This window comes from Eschrichtius robustus, chromosome 1, assembly GCF_028021215.1.
Source record: "Eschrichtius robustus isolate mEscRob2 chromosome 1, mEscRob2.pri, whole genome shotgun sequence".
NCBI lineage: Eukaryota > Metazoa > Chordata > Mammalia > Artiodactyla > Eschrichtiidae > Eschrichtius > Eschrichtius robustus.
This window is the reverse complement of record NC_090824.1, coordinates 159,424,914-159,445,737: the sequence shown is the minus strand read 5'-3', so window position 1 is coordinate 159,445,737 and position 20,824 is coordinate 159,424,914. Positions and strand designations below refer to the sequence as shown.

Here is a 20,824-nt window from a genome sequence, read left to right as displayed (position 1 = left end):
ATACATATAGCTGATTCACTTTGTTAAACAGCAGAAACTAACACAACATTGTAAAGCAATTATACTCCAATAAAGATGTTTAAAAAAAAGAAAAAGCTGGTTGGTTACAAGCAAATCACATTTGTGCTCAGGACTCTAATATTAAATGGGCATTTGTGCGCCTGTGAGAGTGTGCCTGTGTGTGTGTGTATGCCTGTGTGTTTTGGTTTGGTTTTATAGTTCTTGGCTAGAGCCTCCTCCACACTGTCAGCTCTTCTGATCCAAACTGTAATCCAGGTCATCAAGGGAATTCTTCAGCCAGTGTTCCAACACTCAACTTCCTTCCTTTCCTAACCTTGACTGACCGTGAGTGTAGTATAACGGGAGTGAGCATGGTGAGAAAAGTCCCTGGATTAGAAGTTGCAAAATGTGATTCATTTTCCAGTCTTGGTTCTGTTTTAGGAAAAGTGACTGTCACTTGTAAACTGCTCTCAATTCCAACAAGTCATTTCATTTTTCTGACAATTTGCAATTTATTGTTTTCTCCCTTTGACAACAGAGCAATATGAATATTTACCCTTTTGTCATATCAAGAAGAGTTGGGTTTCTATAAAGGTAGACCAGTCCCCAACACTTTATGGAGCTTCTGATCTCAAAGGGACAGAGTGCTTCCAAGACTCTGAGGACCCCCACCTTCACCACCAAATCTTCAAAGAAGAGGGTCTGCCATTTACTCACGGAGCTGCTCCAGGTGGTCAGCACTGTTAGACTCGGGCATGGCAGTGATGGTCACCAGTGGACATGAATTCCCTCCTAGCGTCTGGCAGAGAACCTCCTGCCGGAAGTAGACCTGCTTGGGGTTCACGCTTTTTTCCAGAACGTCAAGGTGAGTCTGGAGCAGAGATGTAACAGAAGTGTATATTAAGATTTTTGATAATAATAATAGGTGAAAGCAGCAACAAAGCTTATATTCATCTAACTCCGTATAGTTTAGAAGTATTTTTGTTAACCTAATCTGCCTGACAGTGGGCATTAAGTGATTTAAAAGGGGTGCTCTTCCTACTCCCTGGAAGAAGTTCAATGAGGCTGAACAGGAAGCATCATGCCTGCTTATGTCTGCACAGTAGAATATCTGTTTTCAAGTTGCACTGAAAGCAAAAGAGCAGGGGCATACAACATTCTTCCCATGACAGTTGCATGTAAAGAATGCTGTTACCATGAAGACAGAGTGCATGCAGGACACTCGGGAACATGAGACAGAGCTTCAGCAGTTCAGATTACTTTAGAATCAAGCAATATAAGGAGAGTAGGGAGCATATTGAAGGAAAATAGAAAGCAATTGATCCAGGGAGAATGCTAAGTGAAGAGAACCACTAACTGGTAGCAATTGATTTTCCCCACCCTACCTTCCCATTTAAACATTCATTTAAAATGCAGAAAGATACAAAAATGGGATAACCATTGAAAATAGGGTTCTTGGTCAACAATCTTTAAGACCTCTGAAGATACTTTCAATAACCCAAACAGCAGAATTAGTCATAAAGATGTTAAGAGATTGCCTCCCAACCACACTGCATACCCTAACAATAGGGACACGGTGACTTCAGTAACCAGTGAAAGGGAAGCGGTCCTTCTCCAATACAAGAACGTCAGTGCACACAATCGTCCTTCCAGCTAAAGATCAAATAGGTATTAACACATTCAAATAGGTATTAAGAGGGCCGAGGAAAAACTGCCCACCTTGTTATTTAACAAATAACATGTCTGCTAGACAAATGAAACAAACATGACTCCTATGAAAATATTTATAAAAGATTCATAATACATTTTATGAAAAATGGAGTAATGCCTTCAAAAGGTAGAGGAAGTGTTTACATGTGAAAAAGATTTACTACAGAGGTGCTAGGCAGAATAATGGCTCCCCCAAAGACGTCCATGCCCTAATCTTCAGATCCTGTCAATATGTTACCTTACATGACAAAAGGGACTTTGCAGATATGTTTAAGACTGAGGTCTATTTGAGGTGGGGGGATTATCCTGCATTAACCAGTTGGGGCCAATCTAATCAAAAGTACTTAAAAGCAGAGAACTTTCCTCAGCCACAAAGGACCAGAACCACATGCAAAGGACTCAGCCTGCCATGCTGGGGGGTAAAGGGGTAAAAAGTTGAGGAATGCGGTGTCCTCTAAAAGCTGGAAAAGGCAAGGAAATAGATTATCCTCCACCATCCTCCAGAAGGAACACAGCCCTTGATTTTTGCCCAGTGATTTTTATCCATGTTGAACTTCTCACCAAAAGAGCTGTAAGTTAATTTTTTCAATTGTTTAAGCTACAAAATTTGTGATAATTTGTTACCGCAGCAATAGAAAACCAGTACACTGGGAAATAAGAGAAAGAATGTCCTAAGTTAAGTAAAAATCTTAGCATCTGGGTAGGAAGAGACTAAAATCTACTTGTACTCTATTGAAACATTTGACTTACAAGGAAAAAGAAAAAGTTCCAAGGAAAGAAAAGATTACCAGATGATTCTGTGGCCTTTCCTATAGCTTCAGGGATACCTGAAAATTTGACCCTGAATCATATCCTCCTTACAACTGAGACCCCACATCATCTGCCTCCACACAGCCTGTTTCCTAGATTAATATGAATTTATTATTCCCTATCTGCATCAACATAAGTTTAATGTCCTAGGAAACTCTTGCCCAGGAAAATAGAAATTACAAATAAATTTATTTTTCATAAATTTATTATTTTTCAGGAACATCTCATCAACTCTTCAATAGAAAGTAACAATGACTTGATCCAAGACCCTTTGAACCCCTCTCCTCAAGATTCTTGCCTTACAGTGTCCACCAATCTTTAACCATTATATCATGATCTTTACCCAATGCTAATCAAGCCCCTACATTAAAATACCTGACCTTAACAAAACTTTAAAGTCTTAATAAATACCCCAGCTTTGCCCTTCCCCCTTTGAGACACTATCAAGACTCTGTCACATTCTCCCTTATCAAATATATTAGTTTCCTATCACTTCTGTAACAAATTACCACAAATTTGGTGGATGAAGACAACACGAGTTTATTGTATTACAGTTCTGGAGGTCAAAAGTCCAAAATGGGTTTTACTGTGCAAAAATCAAGGTGTTGGCAGGACTGCTCCTTCTGGAGGCTCTAGACGGTAATTCATTTCCTTGCCTTTTCCAGCTTCTGGAGGTCAGCTGCTTTTCTTATCCCATGGTGTCTTCCTCCACATTCAAAGCTAGCAATGGCATCATTCCTACCCTGGCTTCCATGGTCAAATCTCCTTCTCTGACTCTGACTCTTCTGTCTCACTCACTCATGGTTAAGGACCCTTGTGATTACATTGGACCCAGTCTAATAGTTCAACATAATCTCCCCATCTCAAGAGGCTTAACTTAATCACATCTGCAAAGTCCTTTGTGCCACATAAAGTAACATCCTCACATGTTCCAGGGATTAGAATATGAACATCTTGGGGTGGGCGGTGGGCATTATTCTATCTAACACACCAAGGTACGCAATACACTTAGGTTTGTGTTAGAAACAGGTTGTTCTGGTGGTATTTCTTGGAGCCAGCATTTGACACAATACTAAGAAAAGGAATTAGAAGGATCATGGTTACTCCAGGTTCAAGATGAGATTCAGCTAAGGCCCATTTATCTGACCAAACCTTTGTACTTCAGTCTTCTGATTGTTTGTCAAGTGCTAATGAATGCCACGCATTGTTGTGATGCACCAGCACTAGAGATTGGGTGGTAGTCTCACACCCCTGGGGAGACAAGGAGGCTCACTAATGGTATACACACAAACACAAAGGCCCTGCTTAGAGTTTGAAAGTACAGAGGATTATAATCGCGTAAACCTATAACCCGCCAAGGTTTTGCTCATGAGTTTCTGCTCATACATGCTCAGCTATGCAAGAGCTCAGGAAACATATCATCTTATCTTTATTGACATTAATAACTTGAAGACAAATTTCAGCTGCCCCAAATCAAACTAAAGAATGATATCAAAGGACTGTTCAGTTAAACAAGGTTTGCCTAAATGACTATTGGAAAACACAGTTACTACATAATACAAACATTAAAAATAATTTTTTTAGGGAGAAAACACATATTATCAAATGTTAATCGCATCATCTGGTTCTAAAACAAAAGTAAAAAGAAATGTGTAAGTGAGGAATAAAGTAAAACAAAATATTAACTTTTCAACTTACATGAACATAATATTATTTAATTCTTGAAAATGGAAAGGCAGAATGGCAAGATGACTAAGAGGGCAGGATCTTGAGTCAGACTGCCTGGGTTCAAAGTTTGGTTGTGGATTCTAGAAGAGTCGTGTAAATTCTGTACTTAACCTCTTTGTAACTCAGTTTTCTCATCTTTAAAATGTATATAAAATGGCATTACCTATGTCATTCAATGATTGCTATAATTTAGCGGTTTATTGTGTATGAGAAGTGCCTGTCATACAGGAAACACTCAATTTTAGCTGTTATTTATGATGAAGAAATGTAGGTTCAAAATTTTTTTAAGAACTAAAAGGGAAACACTAGTAGAATTATAAACACTGTAGGAAAAAAAAATCAAAGAAAATATGGTCACTCCATGTTGCATAAAAGAGAAAGAAAGAAAGAGAGAGAGAGGGAAGGAAGGAAGGAAGGAAGGAAGGAAGGAAGGAAGGAAGGAAGGAAGGAAGGAAGGAAGGAAGGAAAGAAGGGAGGAATGGGGGAAGGGGGAGAGAAAAAAAGGAAGAAAAACAGTGACGCATCAAAATGACAGAAGTAACACCAAAAATTGTCTTGAGTACAAATAGGTTAAACAGCCTTATTAAATGACAAAAACTTTCAGATTAGTTTTTTTAAAATCTCACTGCCTATTGTATATAAAAGGAACTTTCAAAGAGAATAAAAAAAAGACCCATGATGTGTATGATAAACACTCCTAAATTATCTTCTTGTTCTGTTTGCCTCCACTAAAATATTTTAAAAGAGAAATATTGAAACTAAATGGTTAAGCAAACATAAATTAAAGCGGGCCTGGCAAGAGTGATATATGACAAAGTCATATTCAAGACCAAGTGCATTAAATGGGATTTAAAAATCTTATTTTGATAAAGGGCACAATTCACAATGAACATAAAAAACTCATAAATCTTAAGAATCAAATAACACAATTGAAATGTACAACACAAAAATGGCAGAAAGGGAAATAATTGTACTAAGAGTGGGAGGCTTTAAAACAGTACCTCAGTCTTGAATAAGTCAATTGCAAAAAAAATGATATAGAGTATTTGAACAATATTGTTTTTTATAGATATATGTCAAGCTGTCTTTACAGAGAGCATCCTTTATTTTTTTCTTAAACATTCAGGGAACTATAACAAAAATTAATCATATGCAGGACTATGAAAAAGTATTCACTAAAAGTTTTTTAAAAAGCAGATATTGTACAAGCCACATTTTCTGACAATAATTGAATGAAATTAGACTTAAGTAAAAATGGTTTTAAAAACAGGAAAAATAAAACCATTAAGGAATAGAAAAACATCCTCCTAAAAGAAGCTCATGAAAGAAATTCATATATTAAAAAGAAAATAAATATTAAATCAGTGTAATTAAAGCGCTAATAGAAGAAGTGTCCATCTGGCATCCCAGGAGAGAAGGCACAGGAGAAGAATGAAAATGATCCCATATGAATGTCTGCCCGTCTCAGCCACACCGGTAAAAGGAAATTCCAGCACCCTCATAAAGAGTCAAGATCGCCCTGGATTTAGATGATACTCTGTGATCGTAAATGAATTATTTTAATCACTTTCATACATTTCTGGGTGAAAATTGCTCCCAATATTAATTATTGAAATCTGAACTGAGTAGACTCTGCCTCACAATTACTATCAAGATTCCAGGCCCCCAAACTAGGAAATCAATACCCTTTCCTGAATCATTTCCCAAAATGTAACCTTCAGGATGTTATGAAGTGCTGGGGTATAGAGGGGTGGAGATTCATAGCCAAGGCACCTGGGATATGGTGAATTAAAGAAAATGAAAACATTTTCATGGCTGCAGAATTGTTCAGATTCTTTAACATGCCAATACACATTTTGAACTCTTAGAAGAAAAACTAGCAAACAGTGTTTCAAGAATGTATGTGACTCTTCAACCCTTTTTCTCTAAAGATCTCAGGATCATGGAGTGCTGTAGAATACTCTTTGGGAAACACTGTCTGCTGAATTGAGGGTTTTTGTTTTGTTTGTTTGTTTGTTTTGTTCTTGCCATCAAAGTTATTTGTTTCACATTTTATTATGGCTACAAGATGTGGAGGAGATGGGGGAGAGATAGAGACCCTTCTCCAGAAGAGTACTGGCCATCATTCTGTGATGTCACAAAAGTTACAAACAGGCCATAGCTCTTCTTGCCAAATCTTGAAAAAAAATTAAATCTAGATTCTATAAATCAGATAAGGGCAGGAGGCTTGGAAGCAGTTTTGTCTGTAGAAGTCATCAAACACAATTAGATACAAAAGAAAAAAGTAAAAAAAAAAAAAAAAAAAAAGAATAAACCTCTTTTGCCCACATACATTGTCCTTTAAAACGGGGGTCCCCAACCCCAGGGCCATGGACCACTACCGGTCTGTGGCCTGTTAGGAACTGGGCCACACAGAAGGAGGTGAGCGGCAGGGCGAGCCAGCGAAGCTTCATCTGTATTAAAACATCTCCCCGTCGCTTGCTTTACAGCCTGAGCTCCGCCTCCTGTCAGCATTGTGGTGAGTTGTATAATTATTTCATTATATATTACAATGTAATAATAATAGAAATAAAGTGCACAATAAATGTAATGCACTTGAATCATCCCAAAACCATCCTTCCCACCCTCAGTCCATTGAAAAATTGTTTTCCAAGAAACTGGTCCCTGGCGCCAAAAAGGTTGGGGACCCCTGCTTTAAAACACTGTCACGTTAACGGGCAATGCTGGAGGAAGCAAAGTTCGAAAGTTTTCTTCTCCTATGAGTTCTTTGTTAATTTTTTATTATGACATTTTTCATGATTACTAATATTACAATTCAACAAATGCCTAATGTCTTTTAGCTTAAGCCCATTTTCTGTAATTGTTCATGCAGCCATCTCCTTGTGCCCCTTAATGAAATCTCTGTCCCTTTGATCATTCCACCTGCCACCGAATACATAACACCTCTGTGCTTAGTGCATTATTCTAGCTCCAGTCACACAGACAACTTCCAGAAGTAAACCAATTATAAACTTCTGTTGGTTTGCCTTTTGCAAAAATGGTTTTGTACTGTTCTCCTGAAGATGATTTTTAGGTGAACGCCCCCATCTCAGGTCCAGCAAGGCCATGTCTAATTGGATATTGTTGGGATCACTGATGAGAGAAGCAGGGCTTCTGAATGTGTGTGTCAACAACCAACCGTAATAACATCCCTGCGGAAGCCACAAGTGTGGGTTTCTTTATAAAAATGGGAATGAGTTCAAGGCAATTACGGAAACCCCCAGAGAGGCTGTCTTAAAAGAAAATCCTACCTACCCATGAAAGACATCCGGCTGATAACTTAGCCTGCAGCCTCAGTGGTGCCTCTCGGCAGGAGTCTTCTGCCCCTTCTGCTTTATCAGCTACTCCCTTAAAACTTTCATAAAAGGCTTCACTTGACCTCAGCAGGTTACCCTGCTGGTGGCTACTGATAAAGTAAGAAGCACTATACACTCAAAAATTGTTCGTTTCTCATTGTTATCCCCTAAACTGCTACACTCCCTGTCCCCCCTAATTCAGAAGAAAGCTCACCCCTAAGGAGATGGCCTATTTTATTTGGTACTGCCTAGTTCTCAGTTGTCACTTAAATACACTCATCAGAGAATCGAAGGCTTCTCATCACAAGAACAAATGACACCTTTAAGCTAAATAGAAAGCAAGAGAACATGCTGTAAGCAGGTTCTAATGAGCTTTCTCAAACTGCCCCAGTCTGCCAATACCATTCTCCCTAAGTTATACAGCTTGACTTTGAGACTGAGAGAAGTGATTAGTCTCTAGATGTGTACTCACAGATTTGCTGATTAGTGACTTTAATACCCTTTTTCCATTAAAAATAAACCAAGTTATATTGCTGATGATTTGGAAAAGAGAGTAAAGAAAAAATAATTACAATCAACCACCCTAAGAAAACCATCAGTAGATTTTGTATTTATTTCTTTTTGGTCCTTTATTGGAATTTTTTTTTACATAATTTTAATTTTATTATGTATTGTGGGATGGGTATCTTCCAATCAGTCCAACAGAGAAAATAATCACACATCATCATAAAAAAGAGAATAGGGACTTCCCTGGTTGTGCAATGGTTAATAATCCACCTGCCAGTGCAGGGGACATGGGTTTGATCCCTGGTCCGGGAAGATCCCACATGTCGCGGAGCAACTAAGCCCGTGCACCACAACTACTGAGCCTGCACTCTAGAGCCCGCAAGCCACAACTACTGAAGCCCGCACGCTTAGAGCCCGTGCTCTGCAACAAGAGAAGCTACCGCAATGAGAAGCCCGTGCACCACAATGAAGAGTAACCCCCGCTCACCATAACTAGAGAAAGCCAGTGTGCAGCAACAAAGACCCAATGCAGGCAAAAAAATAAATTAATTAATAAAAATAAATTAATTTTAAAAAAAGAGAGAATAAACGTTCTAATGGTCACCACCTAATATTGTTTACTAGTTGTAGGCACTTGGCTAACACTTGCTATGTATCAAGTCATGTAATCTTGATAACCTGTAGAATAACCACTTCAATGGTTCCAATTTTACAGATGTGAAAACTGAGGCTGAGAGAAGTTAAATAGCTTGCCCATGACTACACTGCAAGACAACACAGAGCTTAGACCCAAATCCAGGCCTGACTCCAAAACTTGTTCTTACATTGTGCTCAAAACCCTGGAATTCAGGGGTCCCTGTGGTCAGTGACTTCACCATCCACACACACCTCAGCTCCTCCAAAATGGCTCTTTGTGTTCAAGTCCTCAACATCAGGACCCTTTACTGGTGCCTGTCCTTTCTTTTGGCCCATGCAAAGATAGGTGTCTGTCTATTGATTAAGTGACAGCACTGATTTATGACTTGCTCATTGCATCTTCGATCTACCACATGTAAGTCGATATTTCCTACTTGACACATTTTAAATGTGAGCCCTTTATAAGAGATTGTGAATATGACATTCTAATTCTCAATTCTTTCTTTTTCTCTCCCTCTCTCCCCCTCCCCTCCCTTACTCTCCCCACAGTACACTCCATTTTATCTCTAAAGATGATGCTGGTAGCATCTACCACAGTGGGTATATGCATCTGGTGAAAACCCTACTCTACCCTTCAAAAGCCTTAAGCTCTCCCAACACATGTATCCTACTTCTGAACACTTTTCTCATCTCTTGCCAACTCATGTAGTTATAAGTTCTCAGTGAGATCCCATTTTCTTACTCTCTAAAATGTCCATCAGAAATTCTCTTGGGGCACCATTTTCAACCAATACTCCTGGCTACCTAGGGGCAATCCAGAACATAATCCAAATACTTTAACAAATATTCTAACAACACTTTAACAATCATTGCAATTATTGATACCTTGAGATGGATGATTAAATAGAACTCCTTTTGCTTGCTTCATAATTACAATAATATTGTATTTCTTTCTTTCAGCTTTATTTTAATACTATAATTTGGACAATTATCCAACAGAGTTCCTGGCAAGCATCTGGAAGATATCAATTTGAAAGATCCAAATACTAATTCTCTTATTACAAGAGAATAATAAAACTTTTAAGGTTGTAAAATTATATTCATGTTGAAAAACCTCCAAAATACATGTCCTCTGCTATAAAAATGTCTATAATTAGTAAGTGTAATCCATATTATAAGTGATTTACAAAATTGTGAATTCCACATAGAAATATATTTTCCACCCCTCGGCATAACCCTCAAGTAACATCCAGTTAATTCTGCCCTTGGGGTATCATTCACATTTATCACTGATCTGTTGGAAGAAAACTGTTTCTCCTTAGGACATGTCCAAAAATAAAAATGACTAGTGTGCATTACAGAATGTACTTATTTTGTCCATGATGGGAGGAAGAGTTTTTTAAGAGAAGTCACAGAGTCAATTATTGTCTTAAACCTGGAGAAGACAAAGCCCATGCATTATTGGAAATGTAAAACCTAAAATTGAGTATATACATTTTTTACTTCAAGTAACAAATCGTCTTTCTTATTCTGTTCTACTCATTTAAAAGAAATGAAAAGCTATCCTTTTCCTGTCTCTCTTTCTCATTAATTCTCCTCTTCCTAGTGGGAAGAGGTTCAGTCAATAGGCAAAGTAACAAGCCAATAAGCATCAATGAACAAGACCTCTCTCTTCCTCTCATTGAGATCAAGTGATGGTGGGGTCTTCTTTTCTTGAATTTTTGTCCCCCCTCAATATGAAATTAGCCCCAACTTGACCTCAGTGGCTCCTAAACTATTTGTTGATTGTAAACTTTAGACCTTGTGCTTTAGTCTGACAAGAGTACTGAGTGGTCCCAAAGACAAAAGCTATGACATACAGTAGTTACTGCAATGGCAGCCCACATTTATAGGTGCATATAATCATCAGGTTGTGTGATTATATAACCTCCAATGGTTGAGTTCAAGTCATCAACCCAAGATTTTTGTCTATAACTCTGGGTGCTATGGATGTGGTTCAGGTGAGAAGGGTGTTGTTCCCCAAACATGATCCCATTTTTATTCCAAGATGCTTTGATGGGTCCTTGCTAAGTGCCTACAAGCTGATTCAAAGTCTGAAATTCAAAGTAAGAAGCCAGCTGCAGTCAAGGCCGGCTGAAGGAGTTTCAGACTTTCTATTCAGACAGGAATAGATGTCAAAGGCCAGTACTCTGTTCCCTGCTTGGCCACTAGCTAAATGTGAGATTTCTAGGCTTCAGTTTTTGCATCTATAAATGATAAAGGTGAATTAGACAATTCCCCAAGCCCCTTTGTATTCTAAACTTTTATACTAATTGCCACTGAGAATCTCCAGGAGGTCAAAGATATTCTAACAAGGGTAAAGAATAGTGTCCTGGAACCATGGATCATTCCCCAGATGGAAAAGGCAAACCTGCATTCAAAAAGGAATCCCCTTCCCCAGTAGAGTTTTCATGTGCAGGGTTTCACAGGCAAGACAATAAGAACAGCTGTTGAAGGGGATCATGAATCTTGCCTGTTGTAAGTCCCTAAAGGCAACGAGCATGTTTTAAAACAAACATGCCTTGTTACAGCAAAGCTTGTGATGCACATTTCTTGGATTAAGTTCTTGAGATCTCTAAGTACAATACGCAAATAATACTAGTTGTATATCTTTTGCAATCTGGGAAATAGTAAAAAAAAAAAAAAAAATCTCTCTTTAGGCAAACCAACATATGGAGAGAAGGGCAGATGTACTTTTATGAAGCAGTTAGCCAAGTGGTTTAAGGTATGCCTTCTCAATGGAGAAAAAATTGTATTTATGCTTGAACATTTCTTCTGAGGGGAAAGATGTTCTTGGTTATCATCTTTTCCAACTCCTTATCACAGACTTGCAATGAAAATGCTCATCCTTCAGGCTAAGTGATATATCCGCTTGCTTATACACATATTATTATAAATATGCTAATAACATTTTGCATTAATGCAGAGGGTGAAAGTACTTTATAAGAGATACTTTAGCTCTTTAATCCTCAGGATATCCATGAAATAGCTAGGGGAAAGGGATGGTTTGCCAACTTTTTCAAAGGACAGGAAACTGTATGGTTTAAGCAGTTTGCTCAGATGGGTCAAATGAGCCCTGTGCAGGGCCTGATAGGACATTGGAATGCTGACTTCGAGTTTGGACAGGTTGACACTACCCTCCTCTCATAAAAAGATTGTGACCCACATTTGCAGTGATTCAGTGCTTTATTGTTCCACCCTTCTTGTCTGCCCTGGATCCTTCTAGCAACCTCCAGCCCACAGCCATGGGAACCACTGGAAATGGGGAAGCAGCTGTAAGGTGAACTCAGGGAGTTTTTCCAAGCTTCACCTCCTCACCCTCTGCTTCACTCCTCTCAATGCACCCATGTCCTTTAAATCTGCATCTCAGCTGACCTGCATGGTTTTACCCCATTTCGACTGAATGATCTCATTCTAATCTCATTTCTCCTTGCTTAATTTGAGGGCTTTTTAAAGATAGAGCCCCTAAGAAATGTCCCCCTGCCCTCCACCTCCCACACTCAACCTGCAGACGAAGAGCACTAGATGCCACTGGGGCCTCCAGAATGTCACTGGTCATGACCTCAGCCTCGAACTCTGTCCAAGGAAGGAAAAGGGACAAATAGAAAGCCACCAAGTTAGTGACAACAAACCCTGGCTCCCTTGGAAGGCTGAAGTCCCCACCAGGATGACAGGGTCTCCTGAATATTTCCAGGAAAACCTCAAAGAGCCCCTTCAGTTGGGCCGCCATAAGGCTGTAGAGAGGAAGTTACCATGAGGGCGGTGTAGGTGTAGGGATAGTGGTAGGCCAGGTAGCAGACATCCTCGGCATGCGGGAAGGTGACGGCAAAGGTGAGGGTGTAATAGCACTTCCCAGACTCTGCCCCTGTGACGGCTGCGCTCTGGCGATAATGATTCCTACAAGAGAAAGGAGAAGAGAAGAGAATGAGGGAAAGGTGGGGAAAACAGTCATTTAGGGTTCGAGATGCCATAAACCTTTAGTGTTATATACTAGCAAGATGTCCTTCACTTGAAACACTTGGTGAGCAAAATTTAGAAAACGGAGAAATAGAGAAGTGAGCTTACTGCCAGGTCATGAGCCCAAATCAGCAACATCTAGGCTACTCCATCTGTCTCCTAATTGTGGCATCTATGCCATAGGCCTTTCCTTGCTGTGTCTGAAAATGAAGGCTATAGAGTCACTGAACTAGAAAACAGAGGAAAATGTGAATAATTCTGTTCTTCCTGGGATTTTATTATAGACATATATTTTATTACCCAAATCTGGGTTCCAACCCCTGCCTCTCTCCAGATAACACAGAGTCTGGCTTCTCCTTTCCTTTCTGCCTGCCAGATGGTTTATTAGCAATCACTACTCTATACAGAGTTCCGACTCAACACAATGTATGTTATCTTGTTATCACTGTAACAACCCATTGTGTGGATGAAAGAGCAAAAGCTTAGAAAAATCCATTTGTCAAAGGTCAAAAGGCTAGTAAGTGTCCAATACAGGACTCAAACCCAGATCTGCCTGCAAGGCCTTTGTTCATTCCACTACACAATACTTTCTTCCCAAAGGAAAACGTTTGTCACCCCAAATGTGGTTCAGCTTCTTACAGCTTGAGAATGAACATTTTCCTTTGTCAAAGGTGAAGAACCAATGTTGACACTTCAGAGAACAGTATCAAAGTAATTTGCACCCAGAAGTACATTCCAAGCAATATTTTCCCTATCCGCTGCCAGTTAACGCTCCCTCCTTGCCTCTTGATGCTGAGACAGCTGTGCAGGCTTTCCTGAGAAATGTTATCATCAAGGCTGCATTATAATGCAAAATACACCGGGACACCAAAAGATGTAATTCCACCTTTGAACATTTACAACGCTGGCTTTCTTGTCCGTTGTGCTTTGGGGTTTCACTGGGGGAAAGGGTGGGGAGAGGGGAGAAACAGCAGATAATTATTCTGTGCGTTCTTGCAAATATAAAAGATATGGATTATTCTTTTCTGCCTTTTTTGCTACCTTCATGACACCTCCCACCAAAGCAAAAAAAGATCAAGTGAGCAAGAAAGGAAGAAATAGAAAATCTACTGTCTGGTTTTGTGGTTTTTTCAATATTCATAAAACTAAGAATGGGAGTAAGGGAAATTGGTAGTTCCACGGACTATGACCTATCAGGCTATACACTTCTCTTGCATCGGCTTCTGCCAACATGGCACACTGGATCCTTGGTCATCCTAGGGAAAGAAGGAAATCCCCAACGATGTACCAGTTTTCAGCATCCTATTAATAGGACCCATATCCTTTGTGACTACAGGACTAGAAACTTCAAAAAGGCAACTTTTTTTTGTTGTTTTTCCTTGACCGCACTGCTCTGCATGCAGGATATTAGTTCCCTGACCAGGGACTGAACCTGCGCCCGTTTCAGTGGAAGCAGAGTCTTAACCACTGGATCACCAGGGAAGTCCCCAGAAAGGCATCTTTACCCATGGTGCCGTCTGGATCTTGCTACCTAATTGAGTCTATTTTCTCCAGATTTCCCCAAAGTTCCATAATTTCTCCGGAGCTAAGGCTCTCATTATTAGCAAGTATGTAAAGAAGCAGATGTTAACTCAGAAAGCGTGCAAACCACATATGCTCTACCTTTATTCACTCTGATTTCAAGGCTCCACTGCAAGCACACATTCAGTTTACACCTAGCTGAACCTAGTCAATTACACCTCTCTTCTAAGTGAAATGAGCCAGTCAACATTTTGACAACCAATCAGAATGTGGAATAGAGCTTCACATGCATGAGTGTGAAAACACACACATCACACATATATATTCATGAAGGTAAAGGCAGGTGGAAACACTCATCTAGTGACTTGCCATCCCCAAATTTTTCACCTACATGCAGTGGAGACAGAGCCTGCATCTTTCCTCAAGATTAATAAGATGCCGCCGAGGCCAGTGGGGGTGGTCTCATCTGACATGAGCCTTGCTTGTTTTTAGGCTTCCCACTGTACTAAGTACACTGAAGTCACATCACAGGCACATTCATCCTAAGCAAATTCTATGCTACCCCACCAGCCACCAGAGAGAACAAGAGAGAGAGTAAAAATAAGAATATGAAATTCCCATCCCTAGGCTCTTTCCACCATTCAGACCAAAACTGGACTCCAGGCAGGGAACAGCTACAGTGAAATGGAGAGAGAAATAAAACAGAATAATTTTTAGCTTTTGAGCTTCTGTGGGCCAAGGTTCTAGTGATGTAAGGAAAGTTTAGAATGGTAGTTTGGGCTATAAAATCTACTTCCTCACCCTCCCAACACACACACACACACACACACACACGTGTTGTACACACACCCTTGCTGTAGCTTCATGGGCAAGATTGTCGTGGGCAAGACTAAAAGCTCCCCACTAATAATCCAGCCCTCTTCAGGATGGTTGCTGATGGCTGGAATTTAAGAAAAATGAAAATCACCTCATTTAGGATGAGTTTCAGCTAAAGGAGATTCATTTGCAACCCTAATCCAGGGTCTATGCTGTAGGTGAAACTAAAGCAAACGTCAGGCTTCCCCACTGGAGTCTCCTGGTGGCCGCATTGTAGTGGGAGAGTCCCGGAGATGACTCCACCTCTAGCAAAGCTTTCCTCTTCAGAAACCTTTAAACTTTCCCAAGATCACCTTCTTCAAAGTGAAGTGTTGCATAAATCTCCAAAGTGAAACACTTGACTTGCTACAATTAGATCTGTCCATGATAAAGTGAGATCCTATCAAGTTCTTTTTGTTTTCCCAATTATGATATGAACATACTGAGGGATGTTTGCAAGGCAGTAACATTCATCCTTTATATTTCAAATGGTTCCCATGTTCTTCCTTTGTATGGAAATGCTTTCCTTCTTCCTCATTTAGCCAACTCTTCTTCCTCCTTCAAGACTCAACACAAGTGTTTCCCCTTTCAGGAAGCCTTCCCCAATATCCACCCTTTTACATAATTCTTATCACATTGTGCCTCTCCCTCACTGCCCATGCTTTATGGCAGGGATTATGCTTATTTGCCTGTGTATCTTCAAGCTTGGCATAGTACCTGGACTTAGCAGCTGTTCAACTAAGGCCTGTAGAATAAATGGACCTAAGACTCTAGAAGTAATAATTAGAATACTTGGCATATCTTATCTCTAATCCTAATTATATCCTTTCAAGGTATTATTATGCACACTCTACAGACTGGGAAAATTGAGATGTTAAGTGTCTTGAGGAACTCCACACAGCAAGCGCAATAAACAGGATTCAACCCTAGGTGTGGGCTTACCCCCAAAACAAGATTGTTTTTCATTTTATCACCTGTCTCATAAGAATGGATAAAAGGACAAGAGGTCTTTTGGTATAATTCAGCAAATAAGAATTTGAAGTTTTCATAAATCAGGGATACCTGTAAACCTGAAGTCTAAAATAACAGAAGGAATGTAAAATAATCCAGATGAGAGCTAGTAAGAAAATTATTCATAACACTATGATTCTTTATGTCACTGGTATTTGATGCCACTAAGAAGCTTTTACTAATTACTAGTAATTGCTAACATTCACTGAACATTCACTATGCACCAGACACTGTTGTAAGATTTCCATGTGCTTTATCTCATTTCACTTCATCCTCAGCACAGATTTATCAAGTAGATACCATTATTATCCCCTTTTACTGATGAGGAATCTGAAGTTGAGAGAGGCTGGAATAATTTGCCCCAAGGTCACATCATTAATGAGTGGTAAAAGTTTCACTCCAGAAACTTTCTCTCCTTGATCTGCTCTTCTAGGTGGAGAAGAAGCCTGGTGAAAATCAAGTGTGCTCTCAAATATGCCAGATCCTGGATGCATGTTGGGTCAAGGATGATATGGATAGATCAGCCATTCATTCCACAGTTAAAAGGCTCCCCTTTGCTTTTCCATTCCCTGAACAATTTATCCTCGGAAGGGTCTGCACTTTTAAAATCATAAAGCTTTCAATGAAGCAAGGAGCAAAGTACACAAATGCATGGTTATGGACTCAGTCTTCTTCCATTTGTACGTTAAAATATGCTGAGAAGTCATTTTTTTAAATTTTATCTTTGGGAAGTTTTTTTTTTTCTGTGTGTGCATGAAAGAAGCAAATGCCAAGATAGAGAGTGAATTCGATAACCTTATAATGACGATGGCTCTGTTTAACATGGGAGCATCATTTCACTTAACAGGATCTAATAAGGCAGGGCAGTCAAGTCACCAGGTTGCCCTGTGTCTGCAGAGTTTCTAATATTCTGTATAGCACCAAATCGCTCTCCTGAGATCCCTGGGAAGGATGCATGATGGCAGAGCTCTTGTATGACATTCATCTTCATGAGTGAACTGTTCCATCTCCTCTCACGAGCAGAGATAAATGTCAGAAGAGATCGGCTGTTATGTATTACATGGCCACTCTGAGCATGCAGCTTCCCTCCCTCTGCCCTTCAGCACGAAAATTACTTTAGACCAGAGCTGGAAGAAAATTCAAAAAGGTGTGAGGCTGTGTACATTAGAGGGAGAAGCAGACCGCGGGGAAGTAAATAAAGCAGAAACTAAAACAGTCTTTGCTTACTTTTACAAGAGGCATGGAAAAATAAGCCTGCCCATTTCTGTTCTTCCCTCTGGAGGATCCCTTTTGATTTTCTGGCTTAGGGATCTGCCAGGTGGGTGGGCGAGGGGGTGGGATGAGGGGGAGGAGGTACCCCAGGGGAGGGGCAAGAAGGTCAGATCTACTGAACACAGGGAGAAGGTATTAGAATTTCTCTTTAAATTTATTATGATCTAATAAGGAAGGAAGAAAGTTGTCTAAGGTTTAATATGGGGATGGACAACGTTGCCCTTATGTTGTCCAAGTCAAGCTGCTATGATGAATAATTATAAAACAAACTAGATTACATTATAGCAGTCTTATCCATTCTTCTCTGTTGTTTTCCAGGGCTGGAATATGAAAAATACATTACATTTTATATCTATGGTTTTCATATGTCAGGTAGTTTAGTATCGACTGCTGTACAGTAGGCTTCCTGAGGGAGGGATGAGAATAGCTTACCATCTCTCTCATTCTTTAGATTTTAGCTTCTGGCAAGGTATTTAAACTTGCAGAAGCCTTCTCTAGTGGATTTACAGATTATATTATCTAAATTAAACTAAACCCTGCAATATAGATAATTAGTTTTTTCTAAATTCTGCTTGGAATTCAGAGATTGATAATAATATTACATTTTAAACAAAAATGACTGAGAAAATGGATGATAATATTACATTTTAAACAAATGACCGAGAAAATGAAATAATTGACATGGCCTACCTCCTACCTTAATATTAGTTCTTTCTCAAGAATTCTTATTTGTGTAAAAATTATCTAATTAGATCGGAGAAGTTAACCACAATTTTTCAAAATTAGCCAAAAGGCAATTTACAACTATATTTTTCATGGTAAACCTTAAGGGTATAGGATGGCCCGAGTTACCAATAGTAAAAAATATATATAACAATTTTACATTTAAAATTTGAAGATTTAAATTTAAAATTATTTTTTTCATCTTTTCCCCATGACTTAAAACTCTAAACTTTCTGCATGTTTTCTAGTATGCATAATATGTTAGTATAGTAAGGCGTGTATAATTGATTTTTTAAAATTATGAACAATTCTATATTAAAAGTACATGGATTAGTATATCTTATCAAAATAGTTTGGAGATCACTTTCTAAGTGATGATGTTCGGACCCACAAAGCAGTCAGCCCACCTCCTTAACTGATCACTGCTTCTATCACTTTTTGAAGGAAATGGATATCCCATTCTTTCTGAGTACTCTTTTCTTTCACTCTCCCATAGATATACTCAGGTACTATGGTTCTCTCCACAATAAGCACCCTGGCACCCCCTTTAGAACATGGTACTAAATATAAGAATGTAATAGAAATAAGACTTCTGAGTTCCTGATGACATACTGGAGACAAAGAAATAGGAGGTAAATTTCTCCCAAATTAATACATTAGAGAGCATAAAATCAGGGATGAAGCCAAAAAATCTCCAAAAGCAGATCAACTCAAAGATTGTGATGGGTAAAAGAGAGAAATAAATACATTGTATAATCTAACGCATTCTATGGTAGGGAAAGGCACTCTGATTTGCGGTTGAATAGAGATACACATAATCTATCTATCCTGTTGTTAGATCACTTTATTGGAAATATGTTAACACAGTGCGGTGAATTGGTATAAAACAAACTATGTTATAATGTAGCAATCTTATCCATTCATCTCTGTTGTATTCATGGCTGGAAGATGAAAAATGAATTACATTACACATTCATGGTTTTCATGTTACCCCTCTGTTACTCTTTAATCACATAACAACTGTCTTGTTAATGAATCTAAAAGCTATTAACATTAACATTGGCATTCTTTAGGCCAAGGCTCTGCTTTGGGATGTTTGATTTCTTCCTTTTCCTCTTGGCAGATTCTAAATCCCCTTAAGCCCACGCCTTATCCCCCACCTCCAAGGAAGCAGCCTCCAGGGAGGGCTATTCCCCCCCTCCCCCAGAGGATGCTGAGTGTTAGGTTTGTCCAATCTCTTACTAACCTCCAGATCCAAGCCCACTGCAAGCTGGCTCTTTCATGTTTATTTAGAATTACTATTTCTCGAGGACACTAAAAGTTATTCTTGACACATCAAAGTCCAAATTTATGCTTCCATTATTTTCCCCTACAGCTGTGGCCCCTATCACCTTGAGATGATTTTAGTCTCAATCTCTTTGGACCATAAGAGGATCCTGAGATTCTGTAGATAGGTGGGTCAGAAAGTCATTGCTATGGAAAACCCAACAACATTGTATGGCTTTGCTACTGTTCTGAAGAATATAAGGAAAATACTACCCAGGTCCATATTCTAATACATCCAAGACTAAAGACTGCTGACTCTTTCATTACAAACTGTTAGCCCATCTCTGTGCTTTATAGACTATCCTTACTTCTATGGTGATGATTGCCCTTGTGCCTGATAGAGCAACAAGATTCTTGACCTGCCTATCTGTCAATGCTCCTGTCCTTACAGTCTCAAAAACCAAGAGGCATAAGATTTTTACTCTTTCTTTTTGATATTTGCAACTATCCTGAACTCAAGAATGCCTGAGAATATTTTTAGGGGCCTCCTGTAATCTCAGAAAGAGATATAAATTACTTTATCCAAGAAAATAAGTACTAGCCTATCAGTTTTTTATAAGAAACCAGCAACGAGCTAATAATTAGCTACATAGTTTCTACCTGTCCACACTCCCTATACTTTTACTTGTCTTATGAATTTGTATTTTATTTTCTATCAAAGGAAAATGCATAAATAAGCAATTTATGGGTCTGGAATGCATGCATGTATTTTATCAAAATATATGGATAATTCAAATTTCATTACAACTTTACAGGATAAATTGATGAAAGTGGCTACTGATCAAGAGTTGAAGATGAATTCTGAAAATACCTTTCTCTTCTATTTTTTCCAAAATTTATCTTTCTGTGGAGGAACAGTTACTTAAGTATATTTCTCACATATTCATGTTTATCTGCTTTGGAAGACTGAAGCATGGGATGGATAAGAATAAGTTAGAATATCTCACACTTTTTGTTCACTGGGACCGATGGAAACAGGAAAAGAACTGAAGCTTGATGCACTAATCATAGGTTGAGTCTATATAATAATATCCAACAGTAAGGTCTAAAGGTTTTAAGGTGTTTAAATAAGAATAGATGACTTTTCAGAAAATCAAAAGATATTTCTTGAGGTCTACCGTGGGTGCCATTTAACACGCTTAGGCTTCTGAAGGACAGAGCGTTTGCCATTGGAAGAGTGACAAGTACAGCAGACAAGCACAGATTGCTCAGGTTTATAAGATTAACATGGAGAAGCAGGAAATTGAGAGAGAACAAAAGAGCAAAGGAAGCTAACAACACTCTAACTTACTTGTAATAACAGATTTCATAGCCTGTCCGTACCCAGGCAGGTCTGCCAAGAAGAGCCTCCTTCACAGAATACAGAGTTGGCTGCATCCCTACACAAAATAAAG

General features: G+C 39.0%; 1 protein-coding gene across 1 annotated transcript in view; it reads right to left on the bottom strand.

Moving 5' to 3' along the window:
• Positions 1 to 20,824, bottom strand: part of AGBL1 (AGBL carboxypeptidase 1) — a 779,202-nt gene that overhangs the window by 571,040 nt on the left and 187,338 nt on the right. The window contains exons 15-17 of the mRNA XM_068543058.1: positions 20,722 to 20,809; positions 12,518 to 12,662; positions 718 to 871 (exon numbers count right to left, since the gene is read on the bottom strand). Coding sequence (XP_068399159.1) covers positions 718 to 871; positions 12,518 to 12,662; positions 20,722 to 20,809 — 387 coding nt within the window. The remainder of the gene's footprint in view (positions 1 to 717; positions 872 to 12,517; positions 12,663 to 20,721; positions 20,810 to 20,824) is intronic.